This window comes from Meleagris gallopavo, chromosome 8 (genome assembly GCF_000146605.3).
Source record: "Meleagris gallopavo isolate NT-WF06-2002-E0010 breed Aviagen turkey brand Nicholas breeding stock chromosome 8, Turkey_5.1, whole genome shotgun sequence".
Classification (NCBI taxonomy): Eukaryota; Metazoa; Chordata; class Aves; order Galliformes; family Phasianidae; genus Meleagris; species Meleagris gallopavo.
The window spans coordinates 16,081,349-16,092,638 of record NC_015018.2 but is presented as its reverse complement, the minus strand read 5'-3'; the positions used below and the strand labels follow the sequence as shown (position 1 = coordinate 16,092,638).

The window sequence follows — 11,290 nt, the reverse complement described above, 5'->3', positions numbered from 1 at the left end:
TGGGCTTCACTGGGAAGCTCCAATGACTTTGTGAATGACTGTTGCTTGGTTGTTGAGGCCTCAGCAGCAAAGGGAAGATCTGTTTTATACAAAAAGATGCCATAATGCAGAGGTTAGTTGGGAAAGGCTGGCAGTATGCATTTTGGAGAAAAACAAATGGACAGATTTCTGGTGGAAAAGCAGCGTAGCTCATGTCAGATTGTGCTGAACTCCTTGAGCTGAGCACAAAACTAGGCTTAATTTTAAGATGAGAGATTGTGACTGCCTGTATTATGGACTTCCTTGAAAGAGAAGAGATGTTTTCTTCTATGCATCTCTGATTGTGTCTGTATTTTTGTGCTGAGGGAAGATCGCTGCCCACAGCTAGGAACGACAGCTGCTCTATGTGTTGAAGTTGGATTGTGTCACTTGCAGGTGATCCAATATAGCTCCAAAAATGCAGGATTCCCAACTCAGAATGAAGCAAGGAAGAAAAAAATAGCTAAGTATAACAGTGATCAATGCCTTCTTTTTTTTCCAGGCACCATTAAAAATGAATTTACAGACCTGAGAATGTTGTCTTATTCCATTAGTAAAGGCTGTAAAGAGACGTAACTTGATTTACATGTAAGCGGTTGCATTACAAGGGCTAAATTGATGTCTCGACAAGTTATGACTGTTCTGAGAAAGGGCTGTAAATGTATCTTACAGCTGTTAGAGAAGAAACAGAAGTGGTCTAGGCATAACAACAGAAAGAGGTACTGACCAACTGGTCCCTGACTATATTGGCAAGAGCTGAAGGCAGCATGCTTGTGTGCATTCTGCTTTCTGCTGCTGAGGGGACTGGAAATATTTTTCTTTCTTCCTTCTCTCCCAGCATCTATTGGAAATTGGGCAACTGTACTGCACTAGTATAATATTTCTGGTTGCTGGCAGAGAGGAGGAATGTCTACTTTCTCTTGCTGTGCTGTTTACTTTTTCTTTTCTCCATTGCTGATGTTCTTTATCCTTCTGAGCTCTTCCACTGTGTGTGCACCTTTTGTAGCCAGTTATGTGGCACTGCTGACTCTTTGGCCTCTGTTGCTGTTCAGAATGAAATTAGTGAGATATTTAGCATTTCTTGTGGGAGCTCACACATGAGAGAGTGTATTTTTGGAAACAGAAAGATAACGCATGTGATTGAGGTGATGCGTCTGCATAAAGGAGCACATTTCCCAAAATATGCTTGTTTAAATTGTTGACTTCAGCTTTTAAGCATCATATCTGTGGAATTTATTGCATTCCAAGCATAGCTGATTATGTCTGAGTTAACATGTTGGTATGACAGTGGTTATTCAAAGTAAGTGCAGCTGAAGAACACTTCTTCATTTGTTAAAAAGGGAGATGGAGAGCTATATTAAATATCTCAGCTCTACTCTATGAAAGAGGCTAATTAACAGTTGACTTTTGTTTCGTCTCTGGTGTGTTTGCTATTTGCAAATTGGCCTTAAAATAGTACTTTATTCTTGTGTACTGTACCAAACCAGGATTTGTACGATGAGCATGTTTGCAGGTGTGCATGATTGCAGGCAGTTTCTTTCTGCCTGAGAAGTTAGATCACTGCCTGCCAGTCTACAGTAAAGAAAAAATTGTTTTGGAAGTGAGAGGCTTTGTAGTTATCTGCAGATCTGGTATCTAATCCAGGTACATTTGGCTGCAGTGCAAGTAATGATTTCAAATCACTTAATTCTCTTGAATTTAGGCAAAGTTGGAATACTGATAGATGAATGGTGATAAGAACTTTTCTTAGACAACGACCGAAAAAGCCTAGTGGCTGCTAGCCAAGGAGTGATTTTTGCTGGCTGACAGTAGCTGTGGAAAGTTGAAGGCGGTTCTTTCCACAAAGAATTTCATGACAGCCACCAGCCTCATCGCCAGTCTGGCTTTTCAGAGAGAATGTTGGAGATGTGTCAAAGTAACAGTCCTTCTGTCTGACAGTTCTGTCTTTCGGCTCCTGTAGGTATGCCTCAGTTGAGTTGTAGTGCTTCCTGTAAGGCACTGCGTGCTCCTGGCGATTCTGTATGCAATTTATGCCATCGCAAAAATGAAGAGGGGATGTATTTTAGGAAAGTGCAATGTGTCTGTCACCATGGGTTGGTTGTCTAATTTGCTTGCTAAGATTTTGTTTAACAAATTTTGATACTTCCTTTCTCTGATTGGAGATGCATGGACTTTTGCTTTCAACTGATGCATGTTTCCCCAAAACTTGTAAAAAGTTAGTTTGCAGTTTCTGCTTTTCTCCAGTTCTTCTCTTTACATCTTCTGCTTTTCTTTCAAATTTGTGTGACGCACGCCCCTCTTCTGATACTTAATGGTAGGACTCTTGGCTAAATCCCTTATTTCATTGGAAAGCAGACTGAAAAATCCTGTTCTGTATCTACTGACATCCGAAGGATAACAGCAGATTGTCTTTAAAAGTAACTGTTTATTGTGATTGAGCTACCCTCCCTTACTACCTGTATGAATGGGAAAGATTCTCAAATGTTTTTGTTCTGCTGGGATTCTCATCTAACTCAAGAAACTTTATCTTCCAGTACCAAGATAAAGAGGAAGTTGTTTTATGGATGAATACGGTAGGACCCTATCACAATCGCCAAGAAACATACAAATACTTCTCTCTTCCTTTCTGCGTGGGATCAAAAAAAAGCATCAGCCATTACCATGAAACCCTAGGAGAAGCACTTCAAGGAGTTGAATTGGAATTTAGTGGGCTTGACATCAAATTCAAAGGTAAGCACGTGAAAGCACGCAGTCGCTTCAAAACAAGCAAACAAAAACACAAAAACAGATAGAATTAGATTTTGAAGTTAAAAGAGTTGAAAGTTAGCTGCTGCCAGCAGTTGGGTGTCTTTCATGTTGTTTCAGAAGCCCTGCAAGGTTGCCTGCTGCTTCTGACTGTTCAATTTACAAAGTTTCCATCTGTATGACCCTTAAAGAAGGTGCTCAATTAAGATAAATGCTCCTGAAAGAAATGATTATGTTTTATAGAATAAAAATAAAGTTTCTGCATATGAATGATTAAAAATAAAGTTACTGTGATTATTCTGTAGTTATCAATTCTGAATATTTTTTTCTGTGGTGTTGAATACTTGCATGTCCTTTGTGATTGAAAAGGAGAAGCAGGTGCTCAGCATCTCCTAAGTTCTACCCTAACACTAGCTTAGTTACTGTATCTGTCTGTTTGCTGTCTACCTTTAAAATACCTTTGACAGACACTTCTATTGTAACATGTTGGCTCTAGCTTCTTTTTGCAGATACATTTATTGGTGTTAGGGACTGAGTCTTCTACCACAGAATTTCTTTGAACTGTGTTCTTTGGTACCCAGGGTCCTTCCATGTGCTGTAACTAGTAGTTGCAGAGCTTCATATAACAGATTTCTTTTGTTTATATTGAATTTAACATTTGTGTTTAATCCAACTTGGAAATTAATGTTTGTATTGTTACATATATGTAGTGTTATTATTATTTCATCACTGGTTCTTAACTGGGTAGAGAACTTAAGCATAGTGTCTCTTGTCTGACCATTTGCCTTGAGAGGGGACTTGTTTTCTGTAGTCTACAAAATTTTATCCAAAATTGAAAATCTCATGATTATACTTCTCTTATAAATTGGGTAAATTTGAATAAATTATGATTTTATTAAAACCATACGTTCTTCAGAAAGCTTTATATCACATAAGTGGTTGCATTCTCAGCATTAAAGGAGTTTGGACTTGAATCTTTCATTGAAGAAATGAGGTGTGCCTGTATAAACACCAGAAGACAGTCCTATTGTTTCTTTGCAGGACCACAGCCTGCTGAAAATTTTAATCAGTGTGAGGGAAATAGCTTTCCTGCCAAACCGTGTAAAAAGGTTCTGAAACAAACTGCTAAAAACAGAGAGGGCAACTGACAGCAATTCAACGTGATTGTGAAGATTAAGCCAAGCTTCTGTTGTCTGAATACAATAAGTATTTATTTTTACAGCCTGTTATGTTTAATTTTTACTCCCTTTGTTGCATCTCTGCAAAGGGATTGTGTTATTCCAGGGACAAGCATACGCTCTAGATGATGCACCAGATTGAAAAGGCATAAATAGTTACCAATGGGACTCTTTCTTCATCCTGTTTGTAAAACAGAATAAGGTTTATTTCATGATTTTATTGCCCTCTCCCTCAGCTTGTTTTCTGAAAATTAGCCATGGTTAATTTATTCCCCTGTCATTATCAACTTTTTGCTAGCGCAGTCTAGGAGTACTGCAGCAGATTGTGTTGATCCTCACTGCTCAGCACTTCTCAATCCTGTCTTTTCCTTGTGGACCTGGAGGTAGTACCTTACCTATCTAGTTTTATAGTGGAAGTGCTGATGTGATGTCAAGGAAAGGAGATGAACCGGCTTAGCTTCAGCAGCTGGTGAAAGTGCTTGGAAAAGTTTCTTCTGCAAATGTGGAAAAAACCTAGAGCCTCTGCTGTCCCAGAAGTATGTGCCCTAGTCTGGCTTAGGTTTGTGAAGCATGTTCTACTTGGGAGAACAGATGAAGTAGAGTAAAGTTTTGATTCATCTTTCGCTGCTCTTTATGGCCTGTAGTTTCGTGTTCATCCTTCCAGAGCATTTTTCTGCCTTTCTTCTGTGAACACAGTTTCAAATGCTTCTGTAAAATGCCTTGAGAATGGAGAAATTAATGTGTTTGTTTCAGTGATACTCATTCAACTCTTAGAAAAAAGATACATAATGCCTGTTTTCTTATACAAAGGTAAGTAGAACTTCAGTGACTCTGAACTTCCACCTCCTCAATGCAGAAATAGATGCCATTCCTATTTGCTTAGGAGAGGTCTTTTGCAATGAAGATGGGTTTATTCCAGACTAACAAGAATTCAGAAGAGAGAAAGTGCGTTGTTTTTTGTACCTTGTGATTGGATTTGATTTTGATGATGTCCCTGTCAGTTTTGTATGTCTGTTGCCTTTCGTGGATCTTAGCGATAGGTAAACCTGTTCTCCTTAGGTTTTATTTTCCTTTGAGATTAGTACTTCCAAGTTCTGATTCACAACTCCTTGAGCTGATGTTTTTACACAAAATGCTCTAGATATTTTTCTAATATTCTTTAAGGTGAAAAATAGAGGACAATTTCTCCAGGGCTTATGGTGCTTATCTTCTGCCCAGATTATTTCTTCATGTGCTTTTTAACATCTCTAATTGTATTGCTGGTCCATACTAGTATCTAGATGCTCCATTGGGGCACATTTTTCTAAACAGGCTGTCCATAATGTCATTCAGAACAGGATCTGAATGAGCGTAGTAGAGTAGAGAGTCGTCGTTGTTTAGATTGGTTGGTGGTTCTTTTTTTTTTTCCTTTTTTACCATTTCAATTTTTTTTAGAATTAATTGGATGTTTTAGTTTTTGTAAGCGTGATTGATAAGGTAGTGGTGCACATAGAGAATTCTTCTACTATGTCCTGTATTAATTTATTTTTTTTTACATTTATTTAGCAACCCATTTCTGCTCTTTGTTCATTGTTAATCTGTATGGGACTTGGAGTGAATTTATCTCCTAAACAAAGTGGCTACAAGTTAGATGCTGTCTATAAAGTAGACGGTATGTGATAGCTGTTTGATGCCTAGGCATGTGAGCACAAGCAGGGGAGATGTCTCTGCACTTTTACATTTTGTGTCCTCAGCATCCAGCAGCTTCTTTGTCAGGAGGTGGTGTAATGCTTTAGTGTTGGATTCATAAAAGGAAACCTGAATGGGAATCAGCTCTGTTTTACTCTCTGTAATTTGTGTTTTGTTTTTTTTTTTTCAGCTTTCATAGTAACAAGCATAAATTCATTGTAGTTATTAGGACTTAAACAGTTGAATTGTCATCCTCTATACATTACATCAGAGACCTAATGAATTATTAAACATACTGAACATTGCCATCATAGCAACTTCAATTAGAAAATTAATTTTTGGTGTTGTTATTAATACAGTACCAATTAGCAAAGGTGAGTGTAAAGAAGAAAGGATTTTTTAAAAACATATTTAAATTTTGCTCTTATTTAGAATTGATGTTGAATAAGTGCACTTCTGAATGAGAACTCCTTGCCCAAGACTTCTCTTTTGTATCATCTCCATGGTGGCTGTTCAGTATGACGTTCAGTGTTGTCCTGGGAGATGGTCAGATACCAGATTTTGTACGACTTACACGTCTGAATGAAACCCAATTGATCAGGGGTTATAGAAAATCTGAAATCTGCGGTAAGGGCACCTCCTGCGTCTTGCTTTCTTATCTTTAAAACTTTGTTACTGTGTTGCTGATGTTAGTAAAGCTGTATTGTATAGCAGGCATATTTTAGCAGATGTTATTATGTAGACAATAATATCTGCGAGAACATAGTAGCTATCACTACAAGAGTTTACATTCCTCTTGTAACCGTGACCTGGATAAAAAGTATCTCAGAAGGGCAAAGCTTCAGATCTGGTAAAGTTGATGTAGTCTTCAGCTGCCCCAGCTGCTGAATGCTGATCTAAGCTACTTTACTTTAATCATTTCACACAGCAGACTTAAACTTAGCAATCTAATCCTGTTCTGTAACTAAGTTATAGCTTCAGTATTCTCTTTTTAAGTAGGACTGTTTTTTTTTTTTTTTTTTAATGGCTTGAGAAAGGAGCACTTATCTTGGTTCCCCTTGCCTTTTCTTTGTGGAGGAATTGTTTTGGCAGGGGGCAGGAGGAACTGTACACCATAGTATGGCTGAAAGTGAAAGTATGTTATTAAAATCACACATCTGTATGTTGTAAGAATAAGCTAAAGCACTTTCTAATAATTGTACTGGCTTTTCTGTAAGTGCACTGGATTAATTTGTGACATGGTTGATCCATAGCTGATGGTTATGTCATTGTGAGGTCTTCTTGGTATTCTGCATGCTGGGAGGAAAATCCCTAAAAATGGAGGACAGCTTTTTGGTAGTATGCTGCTGTCAGCATCAGTGCAGTCTCTTTCCCTTCACATGATACTTCAAAGTCTTTTTTACAGTAGTAGAAGAAAGTATTTATCTCCCAGAGGATTAAATGCAGAATGACACACGTCAGTTAGCACAAAAAGCCAATTCCTGGGGTCTGATAGCCCGTGGAGGAACTTGACGTTAGATTATAGTCCAATACTAGATTTATTTTAGCTAATAGCCACAAATGAAGGCTGCCATATTCAGGCTAAAATGAGGAAGATCTCTAAACAAAGAATGTATGTGTAGATTATGTTTTAGTTTAATAGCATTCTCTCCTGTCCTTGTGCTGTTCTTCAGTGGTGATGGTACCAATGCCATTTGTGTAGCCATATGATCAACCACACGGTGGTGCAGGTTTCTGTGCTCTGGTGCTACGCAGTGCTTCATGTAACAGACTCTACTAGTTTATCTTTTTGAAGTACTTTCACCCTTATGTTAGTTCATAGTATATTTTCATTTGACCTCTGTGTGTTGAAGAATCCCGTGTGATTAAATTTAACATCAGAAAGGGGTTATTACTGGTGTATAGTGTGGGACTGCCCAAGAGTGATAATAAAGTGCCAGGTGTTTTGGAAGGAATGAATCCCCTAATTAGCAACAAGTCCAGAAGGTAGGCATTTGCTTCTTTCTTTCTTTCTTTTTTTTTTTTTAATTGATGTCAAAAGGACTCAAATAATCAATTAAAGTGGAAAAAAAATTGCCAAAAAAGAACTTTTGTTGTTGTCCAGAAAGTATAGGATCCAGCTCAGCAGAGGCATAAATGGAAACTGAGGCCTGGATTTCTGAGTCTGTTTAAACTGTGGTGCCAGTTTTAATGACTTACCTCTCCTAAATGTACCAGTATCTTGGGAATGTAGCTCATGAATGCTTAGTCAGAACAGTCAGAATGCTGATCAGAATGGTATTATTCTTCTCTTTGTTCCTGGCTAAGTGATTTCAAAGCAGCAAAATATTTGTTGCCTAATATGTCAATCTGGAAAGTAATTTTTATCATTGTGCATATGAGGCTTAGAATGCACTCATTAGATCAAGAAACAAAAATGGAAAAAATAATGTTTTCATAAGAAATAAGAGGAGAAGTAGCATCCAGAATAGCATACAGGATACATAGTCAGGGACACTGTTTTGTCCAGGGCTATAGGAAATTACTCCAACTATGCAGGACTGCTGTTGGTTGGTTTTTTGCTGCCCTGCTTCTCTAGGCTCTACATCAGTTTTGCTTGATCAGAGATACTGCCTGTACTTCTGTTTTCACAAATTGTTGTCGTCAGAGAAACTGTGTTTTGTATTGGAAATACTTTGCTTGTCACTGCTCTTTCTGTGAGGTAATTCAATTTTCTTTTTAAGCTTTATGTTTCAGTAGCATATGGAAGAGCTAACCAAGTTGAATTTCAATACACAATAGAGCTTTACTTCGAGTATCTACTAGAAATGAGTTGCTGTTCTCAGTGATAACAGAAGGGGAAGCAGGAATTTGTTTATGTTCTGTTTGTTTTCTACTTCTGGAGAGTGAAAACATTCTCACAGAAGCAGCTGTCATTTTTCTGTTCTCTAAATCCATTGCTGCGTGAGTTCTTCTACATGCGAGCCCTTTTACTGCCTTTCACTTGAAATGGAAATGGAGGCGTGAACGCATCGTTGTTAACTGCATTACTTATGAGTTGTAGATGCTGAAAAATAATTTTCTGGCTTCAAAGAATGTATTTGTTTTATTTCCAAATGCAGCCTCTAGTGCATTCTTTGCATTGTTCCTACTTCTGTTTTCTGCCTTTTTTTCTTTGCTTCTGTTTCTTCTTGGAAATTGCTCAGAACTTTACAATGCTTTATAATGATGAGTGTTCCTGGAGCCAGCAGGCACAGTCAATGAGCCTGAAAATACTAAAGAAAAGAGTTAATATCATATACAGTTTTGTGTATTTGCTAATAATTTAGTATCTCTTGTTAAAGCAAAAGCATTTGTGGTATCTGTCCAAAGAAAGCTACTGTCAACAAAAGGATTTTGATCTTGTGCAAAGAAAATAGCATAAGGATACTTTGAAACCATTCCTTGTTCAGTCAACGGGAAGCTTCTTTATTTGGAAGAGTAGAATTACATGAACAGTTGTGTAATTGCTTTAACAGTTCTGTTTTAAATGTCCTTCTCTGTTACCTACTTCAGTGTGGCCATACTCCAGCAGTGCCCATTCCTCATTCTGCTTGGCCGTGTTCGTTTTGAGCCAGCAACTCTTTAATAAATCATTAATAGGGCTTTAATTTTTTTTTTTGCAGACGATGTAATGCAGACTACTTACTGTGAAATTGACTTGGACAAAGGAAGAAGAGAAGCCTTTGTGTATGCTATCAAAAATCACTATTGGTACCAGATGTATATTGATGACTTGCCAATATGGGGTGAGTAATGCATTGCATTAACAACTAGGTTACAACTACAGGATTGCAGCCCACTGTGCTACTGGGTTTTCTGGAGTCATCAATGGCTAACCTTCCTTAGAAGAATTTCACAAGCTTGTAGAATTTATGTAACCAACTAATACAAATAAGTAAAAGGATTACTGCTTTGAAAGAAGAGTTGGAGGACCAATACTAATGAATTACACAAACAATGAAAAACAGCTTTGTTTCTCAAGCATCTCTTCGATAGTACTAAGTTGCTAGGGTTAAATTCATCTTTCAAATATTATAGTAAATGGTATTTGGGTTGGAGATTATGTCCATGTCTTTTAAACTCTCCAGTTTTGTCCCTCCGTTGTACCTCAGTCACATTCCTGGTAAAGAAGTACTCTGCATGTTTCTCCTGACATTTTACAGTGATGGCAATCAACCAAAGTAAAAGTAGTGTTTTAGGTTTTTCATGGTTTTCCACCCTGGTAGGGCTTACTCAAGTTAAAGTCAGTGTGACATGTGCACGATCATTTAAATTTGAAATGATCCTTAGGAAATCCTCAGAATATCCGTATTTTACTTTACAGTCCAGGTGAAAAATATATTTCATTAACTGTTTGTACCTAAATGTAATGACTTCAAACAGCTGTTTGGAGGCTTTGGAAAACTTACACTTTATTTTCTGACCTGAAAGGAGCAACCAGCTCTTCCTGAGTGCATTCAGATACAGTGATTCAGTTTTCTATTTCTGCCTGTGTTGCTATCCTCCAGTGGAGTGGCTAGAAATGACTGTTTTCTGCCATCTCCCAAAGTATATGGAGCTCTGTATGAGTTCACTCCTTCAGGTATTGATTGATCACAATGTCCTTTACATGGAATGGAGGTTGGCATTCTCGTTATTTTGCTAATACCATGGGAACAGGTGGTACTCCAGGTGTTAGGCTGTATGGCATAGGCACAAACTGGGGCTTGTTTTCCTTGTGTGGCATATGCAAGGCAATTCTAACTGATGAGCCTGAGTAAAATTATGGCAGGAAAAATACTTCCTTAAAAATGAAAAAGCACTGAAGTGCCATTCCTTCACACACCTGCTTCTTTGTGAGACTGTTTTTCATATCCTTCACTTACTTACTCTCTCGCTGTCCTCACCTTTATATATCCTCAAGAGAGAGATCTTGAGAGCAAAAAGTGTGTGCTGAAGGTTCAGCTAACGAGAGCACAATGAAAGCAGAGTTTTGTAAAGAAAGAGAAATGAATGGAGGGGAAGACTGAACAAGATGATGGGAAGATACAGAGGTCCAAGGCTAAGTTGTGTTTATACATTTTAAATCCGTATTCAGGTAGTTGTTTATCTGGCAAGAAGTACACATAAAATTAGAGGAATTGTTACTTCATGTTTCTCATGCAGGATTTGTAGCTGTGTGCTGTGGTGTTAAAAAGTCGTTGCAAAACAGTTCTTGTAGATAACTGTGATTGAAGGTATAGCCCAGGTACTGCATTTGAAAAGCAAAACATAGGGTCTGCTGTGTTCTCTTTGCTATAGCAATATTGCTTTTTACCTGCCAAAACTTCAGAAATCTATATTTTTGAACATAATTGTATAATAGTTGAAAAACAAACTGTCATAGATGCTTACACTTGTTTCCCGTGCAGGCATTGTTGGAGAAGCAGATGAAAATGGGGAAGATTATTACCTTTGGACTTATAAAAAACTTGAAATTGGTTACAATGCAAATAGAATTGTGGATGTCAATTTGACCAGTGAAGGAAAGGTGAAACTGGTACCAAATACAAAAATCCAGATGTCGTATTCTGTAAGTACTCTGATGATGCATGTGTAAGAAAAACTGTAAATGGTAAAAGACCTCAAGGGTAGTTAATTGTATACTATGTATCAGTGTGAAACTATATTAGAGGAAGATA

General features: G+C 37.7%; 1 protein-coding gene across 2 annotated transcripts in view; it reads left to right on the top strand.

The window, feature by feature from the left end:
• The first annotated feature begins 2,078 nt into the window (after positions 1-2,078).
• Positions 2,079-11,290, top strand: part of TM9SF3 (transmembrane 9 superfamily member 3) — a 36,027-nt gene continuing 26,815 nt past the window's right edge. Inside the window, exons 1-4 of one of the 2 annotated variants that reach the window (XM_010714419.3) lie at positions 2,079-2,111; positions 2,553-2,748; positions 9,254-9,376; positions 11,021-11,181. In XM_010714419.3, the coding sequence (XP_010712721.1) occupies positions 2,094-2,111; positions 2,553-2,748; positions 9,254-9,376; positions 11,021-11,181 (498 nt within the window). In that variant the 5' untranslated portion in view covers positions 2,079-2,093. Of the gene's footprint in view, positions 2,112-2,314; positions 2,333-2,552; positions 2,749-9,253; positions 9,377-11,020; positions 11,182-11,290 lie in introns of those variants that run through there. The other variant, XM_010714420.3, reaches the window with a different exon arrangement.